This window comes from Poromitra crassiceps (genome assembly GCF_964638095.1).
Source record: "Poromitra crassiceps genome assembly, chromosome: 14".
NCBI classification, from domain to species: Eukaryota; Metazoa; Chordata; class Actinopteri; order Beryciformes; family Melamphaidae; genus Poromitra; species Poromitra crassiceps.
Genome location: NC_139633.1, coordinates 18,030,060 through 18,054,850, shown reverse-complemented (window position 1 = coordinate 18,054,850; position 24,791 = coordinate 18,030,060). Strand labels below are relative to the sequence as shown.

Here is a 24,791-nt window from a genome sequence, read left to right as displayed (position 1 = left end):
ATGATGGGGGGGGGGGGTCATTTCAAAAGTCCATTGTTAAAATGGTACGTGCACGTCACAACTAGTCCCCCCGACAGGTTTCAACTGTTACATGACTGATAAATGGCTCAAAAACGTCCAGGTGCTGTCGCTCCAGATTCAGGTTTAGGGAAGCCTGGTGACAAAACGAAAGGAGGCCAAGCCCAAACACCGGCAGTTCAGTGAAAAATATGTTTTGTATGGATTTACTTGTACGTCTGCATTATTATTTACAGTGTAAATAACCATTCAGATACAGTAGTACTGGATAGTGTCATGTGTGTTAAGTGTAATTGAAATCTGGACAATCGCTAACATGTTCTCAAATTACAGTATGTAAGCTTTGGCTTCCTACTGGAGGTGTTGCAACTGCAGCTGTACGAATCAACCTGCATGTATTGTGCGTTAGACAATTGAATTTCATTGATCAAATTACCGACAGAGAAATATCTCCGATCCATGGTAGGACACCAGGGATAGCAAAAATCAATTCAAGCTCAGCTCATTGGACAGCTAAAGCATAACATTGGAAGTAGTCTTCAAAGGCACAATAAAGTATTTACAGCTATATCTCGTCCACTGTAGACTTTAAAGTAAAGTGCACCATCATCCAATACATTCCCATACTTGATACTGTGACACAATATTTTACAGGATACACACCAATGGAGCATGCCTTTGCCCTGTTCATGCCCAAGGAGCTAATTGTTTTGTGTGGACACAAGAGATACTTCCTCCATCTGAAGCCATTTTCTGTGCTTCTGGCTCCACCAAGCAAATACCGTAGAAGTAGTTGCAAATGATAATGACAGAAACAAAATCAACGTGTAATAAATACATAAATTACAAAATAAATATATATTGTGACGTCATGCATGTTATTTTGAATTCAGTAACTGCATGGGGTCATGCTTGAGGAAGTGTGTGACTGTGACATTGTGTAGCAGACTACATCAAACTCTTAAAACTCACAGATGGGCAGTGGTTAGTTATAATTCACAGATAACGAAATGTTAGAGTTCTGTAATAGTACATAAAGGAACAGTGTTTGTGATTTTATAATTCCATTACAAATGTGACAGTTATAAAAACAAATTAATCCGATTTTGATAGTGAATTACTCTTTGTGCTTGTTCCTTCCAATGACCAAGACCTGACCAAGACCGTCCCAAGGTTCCCGCACGCACACACAAAACTTGAGCCACATATAGCATTTGTAGATGTGCCAGAATTCCAGGGTACTTCTTGATTTGGAGAACCCAGGACGACCCCAGGGGAACATGAGCTTCAGCCCTTGTTGAGAGGACAAGTGAACTGGTGCTCCGCAGGACTTCAGCCCGGGAGCTAGAAGATGAACTAGTGCTCCACAGGACTTCAGCCTGGGAGCTATTCACAAGCTAACTTGCTGTCAAAGCTGGAAAGGGCAATGGCGAAGGCCTGCAGGGCACACATAGGGTAGTTATAGTCCATGGTGAAGACGTCCTCTGCCACGCGGCCAAACTGCATCACGATGTAGTCAGCTACGGAGGAGAAGGACCAGAAAAACACAAGGTGAGATAGTGTTAGCGGCAACTTGCTTGGAGAAGGATGATTTCCGAATGGCTTTATTTTAATTTGTATTCTTAATTACTCAAAGTTGTACCACATAATTCCAGTACAAAACCAACAGTACAAAAGCAGGATCTGCTAATAGCATTTTTGTATTAGATGGAAACAGTTGAGGAGTTTGGAGCTCACGGTCATTGTCGTGAATGATCTGGAAATTCTTGACGGAGGCCTGAGTGACTCTGCCGTGGAAGTTGAGCACGTAAGACTGGGTGTCATCGTTCCACACAGGCGTCTTGTTGTGAAGTTCGATCACGCTCTCTGTGTTCTTGTTCTGCCACCTGGCCAGCAATGACTCATGGTCCTGTGCCATGAAGGAAGATGGAAGAGGTTTAACCCATTGGGGACTCGATCAGGGGTATAGGTATCAGAAGAGGTACTGGGAATGTCAGTCAACCGACTAAACATCTCATTTAAACATAGGTGTGGCTATTGAGAATTCTGGAAACACGTACATTTCGTGGACGAATTGACACTCTCTCATGGTCCATGTTCATTCCAGGAATGATGACGCTCATTTTGCGAGGTCCTTTGAATCCCAAGACATTGGTTTCCTAGATTTAATACAAGATGAATAGCATTGTAAGTATGTTCACCAAGCAAACCCACCAGGCTTTAATAATATATGACAATGTATGATCATACAGTATGAGATGTATAATATATGTCACTATGTTCCATGTGAAATTGTTGGTTGTACAGTGACACCTCTGTAAATTGCATGTGTGTGTGTCGGCGCCTGCATGCATTGTGGTGGTCGTCTGTGACGAATAAAGACGGGTTTGTCCGTCCTGTGTGTGTGTGTGTGTGTGTGTGTGTGTGTGTGTGTGCGTGTGTGTGTGTGTGTGTGTGTGTGTGTGCGTGTGTGCGTGTGTGTGTGTGTGGTGTAGTGCTGTAGCAGTTAATATTAATAATTAGTGCCATTCAAACAATAAGCATTAGGTTTTTTGAGTTTGTCCATGATCTGATTTAGCTTTAGTGCTTAGCTTTACAGAAAGTTCTATCATATGAAATTATATGTAATAAAAGTCAAGTGATATAATTGAAACAATATTATATGTAGTTATAACATCTAACTTTTGCAGGACTTGATCGTGTCTGTTCTAAAGTTCCGTGTCTAATCTAAAGGAGAAAATGTTCTATTATTGCTAAATATTAAAGGAAAATTACAGCCAGCCACTATGAAAGTTAAGGCCATTTTCCAGTGTGCCTACTGGCTTTTTTACTTGCAGTTAACAGAGAAACAGTGAGTAGATTTACACGCACACTAATAATTTGATCTTAACCTGATTAAAGCAATATACTCTGAGCCTTTCCAATGTAAACGCCTTTATCTGATTAGCATGTGCAGCGCCTCGCTCCAAAGACTGCGCCCACCTCCGTCCCAAGAGATTTCCGTGGCTCGCACAGAGAAAGTCGGACAACTTTTCTAACCGTCGTGCAACGGACGCGCTGGTCAGAACTGTGCTGGAAGCATTCCCTCGATGGCTGATGGCAATGCCTGACACACAATGCCTGACACACAATGGCTGACACACAATGGCTGACACACAATGGCTGTAGTGTAGTTGGGTAACAAACGTTTTGCAGAACTCACGTAGCAAATAGCTGCTAGCTCTTGACGGAGGTTGCTAGCTTCGAGGCTGGTGGTGCTCTTCAGAGGGTTTAGGCCACTGTCATATACGGTGAATTTGGTCCCCATGAGGTTAGACCTGAAAAGGAAAACATGACAGACTGAAGAGGGCTGGTGGTTGGTATGTCGTGTTGTAGAGAGAGAGAGAGATAGAGAGAGAGAGAGAGAGAGAGAGAGAGAGAGAGAGAGCATAGAAGCAGACACAGCACCACAGTGCATTTCTGACTATGATGCATCACGATACAGCTCAAAGTATCACAGCTCCATGTATCGCATCCTCAATCTTCTATATTATTACTGGCTGCACATGGCTACTTTTTCATCAATTAATACAAGCAGTCAGATAAATATCAACTCCCTTTTTTTACTTAGAAAGTGCTTTCAAATCGGAATGTCAACATAACATTCAAACATAAACGATCAGGTGATTATCTGTCAACGATTCAATTCGATTCACACGTCCGCATCACGATGCATCGATTAAAGATACATTTTGACACCTCTAGTGTGAATACACAGCGAGTCATAGTGTGAATACTTAGCGAGTCATAGCGCCCAACTAGCTGCCATTGCCTGTTGACTGATCCCAGTCACTAAGTGCCTCAGTTTGACAGCCAGTCACTGCTAGGCAGGCATACACGAGATTGCAGCAGTTGTTGCCATGATGCTGACATCCAAAACTATTGGGAAATGTCTCTCTTCAGATAAGTCCACATGGAAAAAGCAAGATAATATTCCATATTTTGCATTATCAATTTAAAGAATATGTACGTCTTCTTTTCAACGTTTCCTTTGAGACCCTCCTCTACAGTAGTCATTTATAAATACCCCGCATGAGTCACTCACTCCATTAGTGATGTTGCTCCCTTGTGGATAGCAGCATTATAACATCAGCCAGGCTCAAAGCAATCTGTCTGTGCGTTCACTATGCCGTGCATTAACTACAGTACTTATGTACAGTAGCACCGTTTAAAAAAGCACCACTCAGCCCCTAACCTTCAATACGGGATCAAAGACAATCAGTTGTACTGTCTCAAGTGGGGGCAAATGGCTCTGCTAATCGGCTCTCACAAACTACGCATTAAGCTAAGACATCAGTAGGTAGCCTACGTACATTAAATGATGTAGAAATTATGCAATATTAGGCCGTGTGTCCATATAGCTTATTTTTCTGACAGTTACTGTATATGTTGAAGTGAGACGTTTTTGTGCTCATTTTCAGAAATCCATCTCAGCAGGCCTGGCTTTCAAAACCATATAATCAGCTGATTGCATACCTACTTAATGGTCTGCCAAAAGTACAGGACCTCATTTTGAGCAACCTTCTCAAGGACTCTGACCAGCGCTAAGTGAAAGGTCACAGTTCACTTCAATCTAGAAGTCCATCACTCAAGTGCTGTTGTGATTGCAGAGGCTGGGGCCTGTCTGTGTTTGGCCAGCTCACAAGATGAATAAAGACGGCACATAGCCGAGGGGCTTCCATGGAGCCTCTAATGCAGACTTGATGCTATCTCGGATAGCATCAAGTCTGGATAAGGATCAACGATGTCAAACTCATTTTCTAGGAAAACAAACAAACAAACAGGGGTGTCACAATATATTGTCCCACGAAATTTCGCGATAGTAAAACGTCACGATATGTATCGTTGAGATGAAATCTCATATCGCAAAAAAAAAAAAAAAAAAAAAAAAAAAATCCCTTCCAAAAAATAGACTAAGAAACGTCTTTGTTTGTTGAAGTTCAATGTGTGGAAAGTAGTTCAGTTGAACAAGTCTCTGAAGAGACACATGAGAAGTTATACAGGAGAGAAACCATTCAATTGAGTTTCTGGCAAAACTGTTTACTTTACAGGAAAAACTGAAGATGCATAAAAAATAGATTAAGAAAAGTCTTGTTGTTTGAGTTTGAAGAAAAACTGAAGATGCATAATGAGAATTTATACTGCTGAGAAACATTTTAGTTCAAAGTAAATCTAAGTGACGGTGTAACTCATTCTATTTCAAGATAAGCCTTATCTCCAATCTCATGTTTTTTCTAGTTGTTATTGTAATAACAATTTCCCACAACAGCATGTTTTGTATTTGTGCATTTCAAATAAAATACTACTTTTCCAGTCATATATTGTCATTATTCAAGTTTAAAAAAATATTGTTAAAATCGTATCGTATCGTATCGTTATCGTGAACCCAGTATCGTGATACGTATCGTATCGTGAACTGAGTGTATCGTGACACCCCTAATATATATACACACCTGACAGCATTCATATTTACCGGCAGGGGTCCCGAGCAGAAGGTGACGGGGCCGGATTTTTGATTTAGGGAAACTGAATGCTAGACTAAATAGCCAAAAAATGGCTAATTAGGGGCCAAAATCAGTGAACACAGTTTTTCAGCACCATGGAGAGCGCCATTCGTGAGCTACTGATGGCGCACACCTGAGCCGAGTCGGAATCAGCCAGGGAAGTGGAGTATGAAAGCCCTCTGGGGAGAGCTCACTCTGTGAGCGTCTGAGAGAGGCCTGAGTAAATGGCCAGTGATTGTGTGCTCCAACAGGTATCAGATCGAGTCGTTTCAAATTTGTGACTTAACTTGATGTTAAACATGTCGTGAGTTCAAGTGCGCCGCCGCCTTGACATTTTCACATAATGAAGAAAATTAAGGGGCAAACAAAATATATCCGATTAACTTGATTCAAACCAAATTAGTTTAGTGTCATGCATATTTTCCCCAAGCTAGTGGATTTTTATGTAAAATTGTTTTGTCATCACAATCATCACAAAGTCAATGCAATCATACATTAGTCACTCAGCTAATGTTGCAAACAAAAAGTAACCCTTATGGTTATGTGCTATATAAAATAAATAACCCAAAATAAAATAAGACAGCCACACACATACACACACCATACACACACAGACATAAACAGGTGGCATAAGCATACAGGAGCCTAGCCCTCCTGCAGTATCCCTGTACCTGTGGCTCTGCCTGAATCAAAACTAGCAGACAGCAGCTGCCCCCTGGTAAATAGACTGCATATTTTTAACCAAAGCACTGACAATGTGCCTACATTCACACACATATACTCACACACACACACACACACACACACACACACACACACACACACACACACACACACACACACACACACACACACACACACACACACACACACACACACACACACACACACACACATTCATACTCAGATGGCGGCAAGCTAGCACACAGGGTGCTGCTGGCACAACCAGGGTACGCTGACACTAAACTTGACACAACCCAAAATCTGACCATTACCACATGTCAATTAAAATCAGAGGGAAATGGTGTCTTATACTGAATTGTATAGTCACCTACAGTGCTGGTTTGCAATGAAGTAATCATAAAAAAAAATACCATTTTCCAGTTTGTGAAAAATAATGGGATTTTAATGAATAAGGAACAAAAAAAGAAATGGAGAATTAGTAGAGATTGAATTGTGACTTTAAATATATTCTAACTCGGTGAGTGACATATGTCAAATGGTTCGTAAGAATTTAAAACAACTCTAATTGCAACACCCGAACAAAACAAAAAAGCGTAATCTAAATAATACATGGATTTATAAAAAAAGATTCAATAACAAATTACATTATGTACAACTCTGAATTATGTACAATCTGAATTATAGGCCACAACTCGGTATGACTACAGTGTGACCCGCCACCGTCTTTCAATAAGCAAAAGCCAGCACTCACCTCAGTTTACCGATAAAGCTCTCTCCACCTCGAGACAGATCCGTGGGATCGATGGAGATGAGGTAATTAGATGTTTTACTCTTTTTCCTCTTCCTTCCAGCTAGCAGGAACACCTATGGCAAGTCAAGCCACAAACCCAATTAGCAAAAGGCATCAGCCTCACCAATAAGCCCACGGCCCCAGACGTAAGGCTGCGTTAACTTAATGGGTCAGACACAGCTCGACAACAACCCAATTACTATTTTGAGATACGTAGTGTATTGACAGAAATGCCTCCTGAAAGCACTATTAATCATAAGCAAATATTCAAATTTTCCACAATTTTTAAGGATTTCCCCCCTTAATAGTCCAAACAAGTTAATTTCTTCTAACTATGACAAATATAACCTACTAGTCTTTTGGGAGGATCACGCTATTCCCCTCAGTTCCCCTCCCCTTCTGAACAGGCGCCCCGACCGGCCAGAGGAGGCGCTAGTGCAGCGACCAGGACACATACCCTTAATCCGGCTTCCCACCGCATGGCTAATTGTGCCTGTAAGCCTGCAACCCTCGTGTTGGTCGACAGGGAATCTACCGCTACACTATATTTATAGCCAGCACACTGTTTGGATTTAGAACATCAAATCATAAAATGACACGTCATGTCTGTGTGACAGTGTTTCCACTGCCCGACTCTTCTCTCACCTTCTTGCCGTCCTCTCTCTCCAGGTGGAGGTAGTAGGTGGGGTACATGCCTCTGTCCATGCCCTTCTTGTCCCTGGTGATTCTACACTTCACTCGGACTCCCTGGGGTGCAGGGCGCAGTGAAAACTCCTCCAGGTCGTCGACATCGACGGCAGGTTCGCTGGTTGGTGGAATGTGCGCTGAGGCCACCTCCTGCGGGGACAAGACAGACCGCCCACACAACACAACACAGCTCAATACCCCCATCAGTCGTGATCAGACTAGTGGCGAGTCGTGACTGATGCATGAGAGATGCCTTTCATCAGGAAAGGGTAATGAGTCTGAAGATCAGAGCAGCCACTGGGACTCGGAATGAGCACACGCTGTCTAAAATAAGGACGTGGTGTAGAAACGGGAGATTGAGTTGAGATTGAGGGGAATGAGGAGCGAAGAGGCATCACGGTTTACGAGCGCAATGCCAGCCTGCGTTTAATCAGTTTTCTCGAACGGAGTGTGATGTAACACCCCAAAGAGGTTGTATTTATAAAGGAGACGTGAAGTGTATCTGACCTGACCAATGCTCGTATCTGAGATGGGGTAAAAGTGAGAGCAGAAATTTAAATTTACTCCCTGTAACCCCAAACAGCAGACCAATTTTTAAAATATATCTGTTGAAATTGATATGGGGGAGGTACCTTTATAAGCCATTTTGGCTTCCAACCTCTCCTGCACAATGAGCTATTTTTTTAAATGATTACTGTATGTTATGTATCTATGTGCAAATAAACATAAAAAATAAATAAAAGTAGACCATTAGCTCAGTGACGTGAAGTGATCAAGCTCCCATTTCTTTAATCATAGTCGTAATATATTGTTAAAATAAACTGCTATGGGTATCTGTCATCCGACCAAATAAAAGTAACTTCATCTTAAACTTATAGAAGAACATATCGATGCCTGTATGGTAGGGATGTCACAATATATCGTCCCACAATATATCGCGATATCAAAACGTGACAATATGTATCGTTGAGATGAAATCTCATATCGCGAGAAGAATAAGCTGAACATGGTGGCACTGATCTGTATCTGATTGCATGCTCGCTCTCCTTTTCATTGCTTTGTTTGAACAGACGAGGGACGTTACAGAAAGGGAGGATGAAAATGGTGAAATTACTCAAATTAGCCTCAACTTACAAATCGATCGCAAAAAAATATTGTTAAAATATCGTATCGTATCGTTATCGTGAACCCAATATCATGTATCGTATCGTATCGTGAACTGAGTGTATCGTGACACCCCTACTGTATGGGATTGCTGGTGTACCTCAGTATCTGAACACATGAGCATCCCCACTGCAGCACATACAAAAGGATATTCATCTGGTGTTAGTGCAGCACATAACAAAATACACACAAAGCCATTATATGGCTGGTATTTGTTATTTTGAGAGTTACATTCAGCCATAAAGGCCTATTTCTTTCAACCATGAAACAGATTAGGATTGAATACAAAAGAGGGATTATTTTAAAATTATGCATTTTTCCTCCTTCTGATTCACTGTGAAGAGCTTATCATGTGATGACGATGTGTGCATCCCATCTACCTTGCATGACTTCTTGCTAGTGGCCGAGCCGGGTCTCGTGTTGCTGTTGAGCTGTGAAGAACTGGAGCTGATTTCATCGTCATCATCCTCCTCTTCATCAAAATTCATGCTGCTGGATATACCTTCACAAGCAAAATGAGTGAGAGACAAGTGAGACATGAGACAGCAGTGACTACCGACTGCTAAAGCTGTGTTCACACCGAGATATTTATTTTTATCCCTGTCGCTCGATTCAACCCTTTGGAATCGCTCTGTCGCTGTGTTTAAATCGTACTCTGCCCTCGGGCCGCGGTGTTCATACCCAGAGCTCGGAGAGAGGGAGAGACTATTTGTGCACAATTGGCAGCACCTGTGTCGGCCCGCTGATAGATGTGGGCGGGGTGCAGCGAGCTTGACAAACTAGAGAGATCTTCACTGTCAAGAAACAAGCAGCACACAGCTCTAACGTTAGACAGGATGAAAACGCAAACAACACAACTACTGTGTTTTCCCCCGATGCAAGAATGAATAAATACTCCGGGGTTACGGCAGCCAATCAGCGTTAAGCAGCAAGCGACTGTTGGCAGCGAAATCTCGCTCGAGTTGGGATATTTCATCTCGGGCGACAAGCGAATTTTCGCCCTATCGCTCTGTCTCTGTCGCTCAGACGCCCAGCGAATATACGCTCAATCGCACGTTTGCATTGACTTTGTATGTAAATTCGATGCCAGCAAAAAAAGGTTAATAGGTCGGTGTGAAGGCACCTTAAGCACATTTTCACATTTTCATTCTAAATTACATGCTCGGTAACTTCGACAACACTCTTCACCAACACCGGAAAGACTGACGTCACACACATTTTGAAATGCATTTACAGTCCTTGGTGGCCCCAAGTCGACTTAGGCCATTTGCCATTAATTACAGATGAACCCACATAGAAAAGAATATTAATCTGGTCTCTAGGTGTCCACACTCAAAGAAGAGTAAATGTGAGCTTAGTAGAGTTAGCTATTAACTGTAGTGTAAATCTCTGACATTACAGTAAGCTATGATAGTGTAAGCGGCAGCAAGATTGTCAATGTCAACTGACTCTTCACATTACTGTCATCTCTGGCCAGTAGGCTACTTGCCACATTTCATTGCATTGTGTTTATTGCCATTCAGTGTCTGACGTCTACATCTATATGGTGGCCATAATCATACTGTACTGTAAGTGCTACTGGGTGTATGCATGCATAATAGTGTGGGAACACTTTATTTTGCAATGCTGATACTATGGAGTCAGTTACCAGGTATTTCTGGCTCATACAGAAACTAGCACATAAGCAAAGACTAATAGCTAACAATACCTCACAATTTTCATAATAACAGAAACTATTAAACAAAATTACTATAATTATTTTGTATGGCAAGTTGGCCTATAGGCAGAGAGGTTGAATGATACACAGAAAGATGTGAGTTCAGTCCTGTGCATTGTTAAGAGGAGTCCAGCTGTGAGCTGGTGATTGGAGGATGGATGTGGTATTACATCTTTTGTGGCCATCTACAGTATACATCTTTGATGTGTAAGGGAAGGATATGTGAAAGAGCAACGCAACTCGCCTTACCTGAATTTGCTAATAGCAAATAAAAGTTGTATTTATCTTAACCTTAATGACTGGATAACAGGGAAGAAATGAAGGGCTTAAGGTATTTACAATTTATACCAATAAACTACCAGAAAACAGCCTAATAAAAGTAATATGATGATGACTTATAAAATGAAACTACTTGTATGTCATAATGATGAGGTCGTAACAGGGATTTTCATAACCCCAAATCTCATTAACCTCCATCACACTTGGATCCAAACTAATTACTGAAGAACCTCGTTTCAGTGTTGCAACCAAAAGTGGAAAATGCATTCAGCTCGCTGCCATTTTAACATCCAAAATTGACTTGCATGTTTGCAATGTTGTTTCAAAAAGTACCAACTGAAAGAACATATTGATACAACTTGATTTGAGGTATAATGTATATAAATAAAAAGGTAATGATTTCTGTGCTCCAAAATATTTTTTGTCATTGAATTCCTCTCGTCTACTGTCATACATTTGAAAGCACACAAAAAGTATATCTGAAAGCACAAAAACGGCCATACATTTGAAAGCACAAAAGCTATGGTAAATCATAAAGAATAACAGAGTCTGAGTTATCCCATTTGTTATTTTGATATTTTCACTTCTTAAAATGGTACTTCTGTTTGCAATTGGAAGTTCTAATATCAGTCAGTGTGATCGACCAACACACCATGGCAGGCCTCTTGATGCTCCTCACACATGCACTGACGGTACCTTTTTTGAGCATGGTGATTCGCAGGTCCTGTTTGCTCTGTGACTGGGTGCAGCTCAGCACAGGCTCTCCCTCGCCCTCCTCTGTGGCGGAGTGACCCACCGTCAAGATCTGGATCTGACCGTCTTCCTGGTGGGAAGCCAGGCCATCGATCCCTGGTGAGCCACCACAACCCCACAAGCACAAACTATATGAGAGCAGGGAAATGGCTGACATGCTACCACAGCAGCTCCACAACTCTGATCAACAACAATCAGCGTCTCATGTTTGGATCAATTCTAATATGAAACCCAGCAGAGTGAAAGACAGGTGGGCATCAAAAAGAGATGTGATGATCTCTAGTATATAGTCAGCAGTTACTGTCCCACTTGCCTCAGTAAATGTGTTGTGTTAGCATGTCTTCAGCTGCACTTTGCAGGATTTGTGGGTGTTTTCTGCTCTGCTCTAATTTTTTTTTATTAATTGTGTCACTCCCTGCCTTTGTTATTCAATTAGCCTCCATAACGGGGGAGAACATAATGTCCCTACTGCTACTGTACAAGCACTCAAGCACAAGATGACTGGCTGGCTGGAGAGCTCGGGTTCATTCCAGCTTCAAAGCACTCAGCATGCTATTTTTGTCTTATTTATGTCTTTCTTTCTCCTTCTACAAGCACCAGAAATGAAATGATGACCATGGGCTTGGAGAAACCGTGGCAGTAACATGAACACTCTGAGAGAATCCTTCATTGCCTGAAAGTGCTGCGGCATATAATTACTTTTATGAGAACTAGGCATCTTTCACGCTACGCGCGCTCGATTCCTAGGCTTGGCCGCCGTGCGGGCTCGCCCGCCCTGCAGCTCGACCGCTGTGTGGGCTCACCTGCTCTTATGACATCACTGATGACGTAACAACTTTGCATCACTGATGACATCATAATTGCTCTTATGACATCACTGATGATATCACTTCCAGTTGAGTGACATCCCTTCCGGGACAGGAATCGCAGAGCTGAACCCCTTCCTCTGTCTACCCATCTGCTGCCCTCTCATGTGTGTGTCTCTGCTTCTTCATCCGTTACCTTTTCTGGCTCCCTGTCCTCTAGTTCTGTCTGACAGTATTTCTAACAGCTTGTCTGACTTCTCCAGTGCTGTCTGTCCCGTGCGCCGCCAGACTGCCTGTTTGTTTGTCTTCACAATGCTGGCGGCCTCACCTTTGTGCTTGCCCCTCCGCTCCTTCTTGGTGCTGCCCGTCTGTGGAGTGGAGCTGGCCGACGCTTTGCCCTTCTTGGCTGAGCGAGGCGGCTGCGAGTCTGCTAGCGTCCTCACCTCCGCCTGTTCAGCTTCTTGCACTACACACAGGGACCAAGGCACAGTTTAAAGGGACAGCTCACCCTAAAATCCAAAATACATATTCTTCCTCTCACCTGCAGTGCTATTTATCCATCTATATCGTTTTGTGTTAGTTGCCTGAGTTTTGGAGGTATCGGCCGCAGAGTTTGTCTCAGAGTTTCTGCCTGCTCTCCAATACAATAGGACTGGATGGCACTCGGCTTGTTGTGCTCAAAGTGCCAAAGAAATACATTTGAAAAACTCAACAGCAATGTCTCTTTCCAGAAATCATGACCTCGCTACTCAAGACAATCCACAGACCTTGTTAGCAGGGCCGATTTTACACTTCATGGGCCCCTGGGCTATTCATCTCTGCAGGGCCCCCCCCCTCAAGCGGAAGGGGGGGCTTCGGCGGCGCCAATTTGAGTGTTTTTTTTTAACCTTTTTTAGCCGTATTTAAAGGAATATCTCATTTTAAATCAACATTAGGATTATACTGTTGTGATGTCATTATTCAGTATCTTCTCCTTTTCTCACTAACTTTCATGTCATCACCTGCTCTGGGCGCCTCCCGTCGTGTGATTGGTAACCTAAATGTCAGACCTGTCAATCAACGTGTCTGAAATTGTGATTTACCAATCACAATTTACCAATCACAACACACACACACACACACACACAGGGGCATCCCTGTACATCTGGGGGCCCTAAGCACGATAAATTCGGGAGCCCTCTCACAGGGTTCCATGTCGTTGTTTTCCGACCTCTCGCTGTTCCGACCTCCCCTCTCCCAGCCCCCATGCCTAAACCTAACCTCCCCCAGACCCTAACCCAAAACCTAACCTCTCCCACCCCCCACGCCTAAACCTAACCTCCCCCAGACCCTAACCCAAAACCTAACCTCTCCCACCCCCCACGCCTAAACCTAAGGTCGGCATTGCGAGTGGTCGGCATAGCGGGTGGACACCCTCTCACAGTGGATGTTATTACTCTGCAAAAAAAATTGAATGGCGTCAGTAAAAAAAAATTTTTTTGCGAAGACCCTGGACAGGGGGCCCAAAAAAAAACATCAAGGGTCCCCAAAAAAAAAAAATTTTTTTTTTTTTTTTGGGCCCCTTGATGTCCCGGGCCCCGGGCTTCAGCCCGGGTAAGCCCGTTGGTAAAATCGGCCCTGCTTGTTAGGAGCAGTTTCATGGAGGAATTTTTTTTTCTTTTGACTACACCCGCTAGCTGCTAGCTAGTTCCTACATGAGACTGCAAAAGAAAAGAGTTCCTAGAAGAAATGAAGGGATAGAAGTGGGTTATTCTACTTTTTCTAGGGAAAACAGAAATGTAATTCTTTGCCCTTTTTCCCATCACTTACAACATGATCAAAAAGAGTTTGACAAAAATATGAAACGCGTGCAGAGTGAAAGTGGTCATGTTGTGTCCCGCTCTCGCTGTCCCATCCAGGGGGAACATGACAGTGGGCTTCAGCCCAGAAACAGGGGGTCAGGCCCCAGGATTAGATGCCTGCCTGAGTCCCTGTGTGGAGATAAGCAGGCTCAATCAATCCCAGGCCTAACACCATTTTTGTTCCAGTGCTATCTGGCAGACGCAGCACAACTACAGCCTGCGCTGCATGCTATTATGTTCTTTTGCTTCTACTGTATCGGGCTCTTATCTAGAAAAATGACATTAGCTGCAGTTTTGTCCTTCTTTTGATCGTTTAACCAATTATTTCATCGCAATTCTATTGTGCTTGAGTTTGCATTGTACGGTTCTACTGTGGCCCGAGAACAAACAGCTCAAGCGTTCACAAATACACTATGAGGCCATTTACACCTGGCATTAACATGCGTTTTCTGGCATCAGATTGCAATCAGATAGTGCTTGACCACTTCATTTACACCTGGCGTTAACATGCGCTTTGGGTGATCTGATCGCAATCTGATCACCCAAAATGGGTTTTGTTTATTTGGATCTCTTTTAGCCCAAAATGGGTGTCTTCTCAATCCGCATACAGTTGCTGTATCCAGATTGCGAGGACACATTGCATTTACACTTGTGTTATTTGAGCTTTCTGAATCAATAGAGCCATGTCTACCACTGAGGGCCTTGTGATGTGCGATATCAAAGGCGGGGTTCCTCCTGGTGTTTTCACACAGCTTGAGACGATCCGTCAGGCTAGGGGAGAGAGATGCTACCTACCGTGGTAGATGGTGCTGCTGTTGCTGCTGAGGTAGGATTCCACCAGCGGAGCCTGCTCCTCACTCTGCTTGGTCCGGCGGGCACGGGACCGCCCGTCCACATTCGACTGGACCATCAGAGGCTCCTGCCTCTTCTTCTTCTGCTTCTGCTCCACCAGCGCTCGCTGCAGTGCAATTTATGTGCATGCAAACACACACACACACACACACACACACACACACACACACACACACACACACACACACACACACACACACACACACACACACACACACACAGACACAGACACACACACACACACACACACACACACACACACACACACAAAGGATCAGAAGACACAGATTTAGCAACGTAATGCAGATACACCCACCAATTACCAACGATTATAAGGTCAAATGTGAAGTACAGTGTAACAATAATACTTGAGAGGGCATACTTTACTGTGACTATGGGTACAGCGGTTATCACTGAAGAGCCCACATTGAAGTACCAATTACCACAGTAAAGAACACCCTCTCTGGTAATATGGCATTGGCCACTGGCTACATATGCCCTGTTACTAAACACATTTCATGTCTGAGAAGTGTACACAAATAACAATAAAGAGATGAAGAAAAAGGAAAGAAAGAAAAACAGGAGGAAAGACTCCAACTAACTCCCCGGTCACGACTTAGTATAACCAACAATTCTCACAAAGCATGGCTACCCACACTTCATAGGAATTATCAGCATGGCATAGACCAATCAGATTGCTTGTCTGAAACCACTTGTTGTATTTTATATGCATCTATTTTAAGTAATGATTTTTTTTTAAGTCCTTTTACACATAATTATGCGCTGCTCACACACAGCCCACGAGGCTGTGTCCATGAGGATGAAAACTTTACCATAAGATCCTGCAGCCCTGCCCCCTAATCACCTGAACCAATTAGAAAATTGATTAGTCATGGCCGCTTGTCATCTAACAGTTTCAATCAGGCCTAGTATGTATTACATATGAAGGACGTATTTACTGAGGCATTGACTGCCTGTCAATCAATAGTGCCTCAATTGTTGATATAATGATTCATCCATGTCAGGAATGACCTCACTGAGTGTATGTAGTAAATATTCTGCTCACTCATTGTTCAAGTTTCAAATTTATTTGTCATTTACATGAAAATGCATTTAAAACAACCCATGTAGAATAAAGCATGTATGTGCACCTGTTGTGTCAAAACACAACTCCTCAGACCCATATTTGTTCCTTCCAGCACGCAGCACCACTAACAACAACAACAAAATAATAATAATAATAATAATAATATATTGCATTAGCACTTTCCAATGCACCAAAAGTGCTTCACATATCAGAGGGTATATGTGTGTGTGTGTGTGTGTGTGTGTGTGTGTGTGTGTGTGTGTGTGTGATGGGGGGGAAGGGGGGGATATCGAGGGATGATTGGGTGGCCATGATGGAAGGGAGGCCTGTTTGGGAATTTAGCAGGGGCTATCTTTAACATCAGAAGCTGAGAAGCTTCCCCGCCTCCTATCTGTTTGCCTAGTAACTCCCGGCAAATTTGTTGATTTATAATTGTTCCGAATTTGCCATCTGTTGAACACATTCACTATCCTATTTCCCACAAAATAGTTTCACATTTTCAAATGAATTTATTTGAGTTGTGATCTGTCACAAATCATGTTATCTTTAACTCATTGAATGCCAATGACGACAGCTGTCGTCAATTCAAATACTGACGTAGAGTGCCAATGACGACGGTTGTCGTCAATTGCGTTTTTTGACGGTGGGACGTGGATCAATCCCTGATACATCTCTGGTACAACTATTGTAGCTATTGGAGGTCTATAACCTATTTTACAGAACCCTTAGGTGGCGACAGTGCTCTCCACATAACAGAAAGGCAAGGAAAAAACAAAGAAGAAGTCGTTATGGAAACGGAAATCGCATCGCATCCGTATGCATCGATATGCTGAAGCACGTTACTGCAGCTGTGCCTGCAGCAGCCAATCTGCTCCCACAATTGAGCCGCTCTGTGTCGGTTGCGACAGCACATCTGCACATCCACACCGTGGAGTTATTATTCTCAACTGGAAGCATCGTTGCCGGTGGCAAACACACGCGGAACGCTGTAAAAAAGCCTGGCTGTTCCGCACCCTTCACTGTGCGCACAGCAAACTCAGCAGAGAGCCACCACAGACAGGAGGAGGAGTGTGCAGTTGAGGCGAGGCGGGGCGGGGCGGGGGGGGGGGGGGGGGGGGAGGGGGCACGCAGAGCAGCACACACACAACACCCAGACAGACCCAGGCAGCAGGACAGGATTGACAAACGCAAGCCAGAATATCCGATACCCACCAGCAGCAAATCAAAACCAGCAAGAAGCTGCAACCAGCAGCGCACGCAGGGGCCAGCGCTGCTGGTTGTAGCTAAAAATATTATTCTGCCAAACAAAATTCCCTGGCCTAAACTGTTTTATTGAAGGAAATTATTTTTGAGGTGTGACTACATTAGAAAAGATTAGCTTCAGAGTCAGTGATGTGCTTGAAATGATTAATTTCACAAAAGGCCAATTATCTCAGCTTCTAGAAAAAAATTGCTATTTTTGGATGAATCAAGCTATCTTCTCCGGCTCATAACTAAAGAACGGAAAATGGGATCAATAAACTTTTTTTTGCAGATGATAGAATAGAGTCTCATCGTTCTTTGTGCGTGTTCAGTGTTTACATAGTAATATCACACAATATTCTGTGGGCCTCGAGAAATCACTGAAAACGCTCTGAAACTCTGGCACTGGGAGCGTCCGTTCTCCAAAAGTGGCTGGCACTCAATGAGTTAAGAGTCACACATTTTTCGCTGCAGGGCCAGCAGCTGTATATGTGTATCGGTTGGTTGGTCCGCAAAAAGTGCATTGCAGAAAGTCGCATATCTGATCGCAGCGATTGCAAATACACGCTTGCTTTTGTAAGTTGCCTTGAAACCTCAGGAAGGCTGTTGGGTTTAAATGCAAATCAAAGCAATAACACAGACTCAGATAAAACTGTTCACAACCTGAAAAACAATCTTATAGGCTTATAGTCTTATAGGCACAACTGCTTCCCACCTGAGGCTGGATATAACCCTCTCATCTGGGCTAGCTGTCAGCTATGATACACAAGTCTTCAAAACAGAGGGAATTCCCAGAACCAGAGCTCATCAAATATTGACTGACCCTACTAGCAGAGAATCCAGTGAGGGCAATGCTTCAGACCTCTGTCTACCTGAAAATCACATCTCTGTAAAATCCAAAATACATATTTTTCCTCTCCTCTCTTTTCCTGTGTTAGTTGCCTGAGTTTTGGAGATATCGGCCCCTAGAGATGTCTGCCTTTTCACCAATACAATGGAACTGGATCGCACTCGGCTTGTGGTGCTCAAAGCAACAAAAACATACATTTGAAAAACTCAACAGCAATGTCTCTTTCCAGAAATCATGACCAGAGCCGTATACCACGAATGTTGTATAAGAAGATCCAGGATCTGTCCCTTGATCTGGTTTGTCTAAACCAGATAAGCTCGATTGTAGTTAACTTGTACCACGAACGAGATCGCCACTCGTTAAGTGGAACCAGGTTTTTCTAATCAAGTTGAGAGCGCGTGCACATGAAAATGCCCGTGCACAGAAGCTCGTGCCCGCAAAAGAGGCGTGGTTTTTAACAACTAGCCAATCACAATGCAATCACTGCTCCAACTTCTACAGCACCAGACATGTCTATTTCCTCATTCATTCAGAGCCAACTACTACTATGTCAGAATCAAAATCCGCATTGGATATTATTAGTCTGTTCCCGAATGACTGTCTAAAGTTACCACTTTTATTCACATCAGTCATTTATTTGAAGAGCGGTTTCTGCCTCCATGTATCCTACAGCTGCAGCTCAATTCACCCTCTCAATAAACTCAATAAAACCGGCTTTTTTGCGAGTGGAAGCAATGTGTAATCTATCTCAGTCCAAAATCCGTATGTATAGACCATTTGCTCAATGAATAATAATGATCTCATGATGTGTTTAGTCGCACTGATTGAATAATTCCTATAGGCTATCAATAAAAAAAAGAATGATAATAAAATAAAATAAAGGCTTCTGAACTGAATTGACACGGTAGCATAGATTTCATTTATAAAAAATAGCCTATTTTGTGGTCACATATATAGGCTATTGTCAGCAGAGTCGCATATCTCCATATTTCATATAATGATGCTGGAAATATGAAGTTCAATCACATCATACAAGCCAAAAGCAACACAGTTGCAGCTGCAAAATGCAGGAGTAGCCTATGAATAATCTGTGCAATGTGCAGGCGATCCCATATTAAATTGCTTAGATGTAGTAGGCTATTCTAGCATGTATGACAATTTCCAACCCAACGTCAGCCTCAGCTCCGTTGCGCACACGGCACCGTGCGCTTTTGAGACATTTATGTAACCTTTTTATGCCGGTTTAGTGATATTTCTCCACTCACCATTCAGCTGCAATCGATCGGCGGGGTCAAACAACGTATCTAGGTTACTTGAGAGCACAAAAATTAATATATAAAAACATATTCCAAAGTGGTAAGTAGGGCTTAATTTAAATGTAGCCTGCAACAAGTGCAAGACTTTAGTCCTTGATTAATTCAACAGGAGCCTTTTTTTTTTTTTTTCATTTGAATGCAATGTATTTTTCATATGGGGACCATATGAATGGTGACTCGCTGTTTCAAGACAGCTGATTGGTAAGCAGGTGGGTCTTTCATGGGTTTTCTTATCCTCTGAACTTAACCTGCTACAAAGCAGGTTAGCCGTAGAGCATAAGTTGCTATGATGATCTATCTCGATAAGAAGTTAACTAGCGTCATGGTACGGCAAAACTAGGGTTAAACCTGAAGTTACCTCGCTAAGCCAGTAATCTTGTTTCGTGGTACAGGGCTCAGGTTATTCAAAATCATCCACAAACCTTGTTGTGAGCAGTTTCACGTCAGAACTATTTTCTTTAGACCGAACTACACCCGCTAGCTGCTATAGTTCCTACATGAAACTGCAGCTAGCTAGCAGCTGTGGGAGTAGTTTACTTGAAATAAAATAGTTCATACATGAAGCTGCTCATAACTAGGTCTGTGGATTATCTTGAGTAACCGGGCCATTATTTCTGGCAAGATCCATTGCTGTTTTTCAAATGTATGTTTTGGCCATTTTGAGCACCACAAGCCGAGTGCCATCCAGTTCCATTGTATTGGAGAGAAGGCAGACATCACTAGGGCCGATATCTCCAAAACTCGGGCAACTAAGACAAAACAATGTAGATGGATAAATAGCACTACAGGTAAGAAGAAAAATATGTAACTAGGATTTTAGGGTGAGCTGTTCCTTTAAGGCCTCATTTGGGTTAAGCTGTTAACAAGTATCAACATATAACGTTTAATACCTTGTGATTAACTATGCCTGTTCCTCTTTGGCAGAGCAGTATAATAGATGGGAAAGAAATGATCATCCCGGTAGACATCTGTGATGTTCTCGTTGTTGGTGTTAAATGTAGCCACAGCCCCGTGCGAGGCTGAGTTTGTGCAGACATTGAAAAGCAGCAGTGACAGGAGTAAGATGTTTACATGCCACAGTAACCTGTTTAATATAGGAGTAACCCAGACATCGTTTTCCACAATCCGAGTATCTTCTGCAAGTAATTCTAACAGAGTTATGACCAGGGTACCTGGTTATGACGCAGGCTGCTTGAGTCACCGGGTTCAGAAGGTCATTCTCTGTGCAAGTAAACGTAACCAGTGAGTGGTGATTAGCTCCTTCAGCGCAGGCCACTTTCATTGGAAACAGGCCACCTGGAAGGTCCCCCGACTGATTAATTATGGAAATAGCATTTGATTTGACGCAGGTCTAACCACAGAGCATGATGGCTTTCATGATCAAACTCAACATTTTTCAGCGCAGCACAGGCGGTGTTTCTACTGTACAATGCAGGAGATCCAAAAACTGCTGTTTTCATGAAGCTTCAAAAGAACTGGTGTCAGCTGCAATTCAGACATGTTTGTTTTTCTTGTTCCAGTGCTGCTGTTGTCAACAAACAAGGACAAGAGGAGCAGCGCGTCGCAGAGTGTGAAGTCACCAAGCTTCAGTTTGACTGAAGGACAAGAGGAGCAGCGCGTCGCAGAGTGTGAAGTCACCAAGCTTCAGTTTGACTGAAGGACAAGAGGAGCAGCGCGTCGCAGAGTGTGAAGTCACCAAGCTTCAGTTTGACTGAAGGACAAGAGGAGCAGCGCGTCACAAACATGGAAAGGAATCCCCCCCCCCACCAAAAAACATCAACAACACCAAACTCAAACAAACAAAAAACCAAAAGGTGGGGCAGAGAAATTGAGGCACAAAAAAATAACAGCCCATGAAGCTGAGGCACCAAAATGTGCAAAAAGAATACTGACCTTTTCAGTGGTGCAAGCATCAGCAGCATTTTGCTGCAAAGTACTGTAAGCTGAAGAGGCTCTTGAAAACAAAGTATTCCTTCACTGATAACGTTAGCGGTGAAGTCAATTCAGGTAATTTCCTCCCTGCCTCCCTGAAGTTGTGACGTTAATGAGCGTTAATAGTGATTTTTCAGTTTCTCCAGTCCACTAATTCTGTCCCGATATAGCCACATAATGCATCAGCTCGTATTTTTGGAAACGGAAAGTTTAATTCTACCCTAGAGCCATGAAAGAGCCATGAAAACCAGAGCGCTCTGCCTCTCTCGCTCCTCTCCCTTATTTTAATATCTGTTGCCCAAGTCTACTAGACCCATCCTCTCACAGTCTGTACATTCTGGATTATTACAGGTGCTGGTGATATGAACATGCCACTTGTTTATTCCAGATAAGAGATTAATTCAAATACTCGATCATATCTGCACAGTTTTCTCGTGTAGGCTATGTTTCTGCAATCTCTGATTGCACCTCAACAAGGCATGGCTTTCTAACTCTGTAACGATGCATGCTACTTACTGTATGCAGTCACTTCACTTCATGCTAGTCTCCTCAGATTACAACAAGCCTGTCAATTAAGCAATATAGCATGAGAGCAAGTGTGTTGTGGAGAATATATCCCGCTGATAAGCTGTTATCCCACGAGGCCGCAGGCCGCATATTCCACAACACCACGCAGCTCGAGTGCTATATTGCTTTTATAAAACGGTTTCCAAGTATAATAATATAATAATAATAATAATACTATAAGTCCGACTGGCATAGTATTCTGATAGAGTCAGTTGAAACACTACTGTAAGGCGGGACCTCTAGCAAGAAGATAGACGTGCGGGTGATTTGATTGGATCGTTCTGGAGACTGAAGTCGACATTGGCCAATCCTGGCGCTTGCTGAGAGCTTTTTGCAAAGCTCGACACCAGAGCCGTATGCCGACACCAAGTAACGTTACGTCTTATTTAGAAATGCGGGGTTAAGAGTGAGGGTGCACGAGAGAGGGGTTAAGACATTAGCCCGCGTCTATTCTTGTACAAAACATCATTTTCTGCGAAGTATTAGTAAAGTTATAAGCGAAGATCGATTCACAAGGATCTGAAAGCTGTCTCCGCCATTTTGTTTTTGAGGTGCTTTTAGTAAGAGAGTTGCGCCATCATGCGTCCATAATGACTCATTGTACAAAGACTTGAAGGACTAGTGACCCTCCATACAGCAGATCAGGAGAAAGCTGTTTGGCTCGAGCGCAGCGCTGCCTTTTAGTAAGAGAGTTGCCATGGCAACCAATAACCCATGGCCATGGGTTATTGAACTCGGTTACTGGAATTATACAATGGCTGTGAACCAATCAGATTGCTTGATTTGAGAGAGCCGTTTTATAATTGGTGTTATACAATGCAGGGATTGAATAACACCTTGCAGTTTTGTTCTGCAGAACAAAGTCCATGACTACTTTAATAGCCTTAGATACTTATGGTCAGACCTGTTTTTTCCATTTTGTGTGTATTTTTTTTTATTATTATTCCAGGCTTATTATATCAATATATTCTTTGATGTATGGTATACTATATAATTCAGATGAGTAATTTTGCATTTTTGTTTGGTGGTTTGCTGAGAGCATTTGACTACTTAAATAGCCTTAACCTTTGTAAATGAGCTCAGAAAAAGGTCCTATTTGTCATTGTTAATGTTAGCGTACTTGACTATAAAGGTTCTCCAAAGTAGGAGACTGATCATCAACAGGTATGTGTATGCATGTAGCCTATGCATTTGTTTTAGCCTATTATTAGTAGAATAATGCATAGAAAAAATTCCAACGACACATTGTGGCCACTTTGCCACCCCAGTTAAAAAATCCCTGGAACCGCCACTGCAGACTAGCACAGAGAGATAAAAGAGTAAGTCCTCGCTGAATATCAGAGGTCCCATGATGAAGCAGAGGAGGCTTGTGTCAAGATCAAACTGCCCTGTTTTAATTGGCTGGCTGTTTTAATTGGCTGGCTGTTGCTGTGGGATGAAGTGCAGCAGAGGCGTACCTGTCTGTCCAGTTTCTGCTGTCGGAGGTTGCTGCCCTCATCATCTAAAGTGCTGCAAAGAGAGGGAGACAAGGAAGAGGGGAGTGAGAAATTGAAGGAGGTGAACACACTGAGAAATGCTCTCCATTTATCGTTGTGTTTTTACACTCGAGGCCAGATGCCATTTTCCTTCACTGTTCACTCACTATGTGAAATTCAAACATTAGCCTATACATTTACAGTAGCCTATCTACTTCATATTAATGGACCTTGTTGTACTTGTGACCTATACAGAAAATAATGCAGTGCATCTGGAGAGGTAGAGCTGCTCTTTAGAAGAGCATGAGATGCTGCCCACCAGATCGGCAGAGGGGGTGGAGCAGCGACCGGGGCAGCAGGGGGAAATTGGACAAGTACAATTGTGGAGAAAATGGAGGAAAACCAGGGGAAAAAAACAAACAAACAAAAAAAACGATCCCTAAACTGACACAAATTAGACCACAGGCCCCATTGATAATATTTTGAGCCAGGGTCCCCATCTAATGAGAGTTTTGCTTTGAGATGTTTTATTACAGAAAGTGCATGACCAAAATATAATACATTCTGTCATTGTGTTACTTATGGATGGAATTATAGTGAAAACTAATTATGCCCCTTTTTGCTGGCGATGCTCTGGAACCCCCTCAAGGACCACTTTAGAGAACCACTACTTTATATAGCAACACTCTCAGCTATAATGATGCAATATAGGCTTAGTCGATGCAATTATACATAGCCTACTTATGCATTTTATTTTTCATTTTTCTGCAAGGTCTGATTGCTCACTGCTTTAGCAGTGTTGTATTTCATAGTTAATGTAAGATATATTTGTATGTTCCTAATAGCCTTCCGTTATTAACATTTGCTCAGCTGCAGTTAAAAAGGTGCTGTCTCTGCCATGGGGCCATGTGCTGTCTCTGCCATGGGGCCGTGCAACACAATCGCAAATGATTGCATGCTTGTTAATCATGGTTCTCTACTCATGTTCCCTTTATATAAAAATGGAAGCATGCCGTTATCAAAGAACTACATCCAAGTTTGACAATGAAGCCGCAGCTGTGTTTGAGGAACTGAGCTCGGCGGAAGAGGATTAGCAAAATAATTTGAACCATCTTACATTCTATTAGTCTGGAGCTACATATGAGGAACGGGGCCCTGGTGTTAACTTCTGATTATCTTACCTGTAAG

General features: G+C 42.8%; 1 protein-coding gene across 1 annotated transcript in view; it reads right to left on the bottom strand.

Annotated features, from left to right (window-relative positions):
- Nucleotides 1-1,404: 1,404 nt before the first annotated feature.
- The window catches only part of tub (TUB bipartite transcription factor), a gene marked incomplete at both ends in the record, with an annotated part of 58,032 nt that continues 34,645 nt past the window's right edge, over nt 1,405-24,791 (bottom strand). Inside the window, 11 exons of the mRNA XM_083650500.1 lie at nt 1,405-1,538; nt 1,756-1,927; nt 2,079-2,177; nt 3,221-3,335; nt 6,997-7,109; nt 7,681-7,872; nt 9,267-9,388; nt 11,579-11,731; nt 12,770-12,907; nt 15,078-15,240; nt 23,586-23,637. Of these exons, the coding sequence (XP_083506626.1) occupies nt 1,405-1,538; nt 1,756-1,927; nt 2,079-2,177; nt 3,221-3,335; nt 6,997-7,109; nt 7,681-7,872; nt 9,267-9,388; nt 11,579-11,731; nt 12,770-12,907; nt 15,078-15,240; nt 23,586-23,637 (1,453 nt within the window). The remainder of the gene's footprint in view (nt 1,539-1,755; nt 1,928-2,078; nt 2,178-3,220; nt 3,336-6,996; nt 7,110-7,680; nt 7,873-9,266; nt 9,389-11,578; nt 11,732-12,769; nt 12,908-15,077; nt 15,241-23,585; nt 23,638-24,791) is intronic.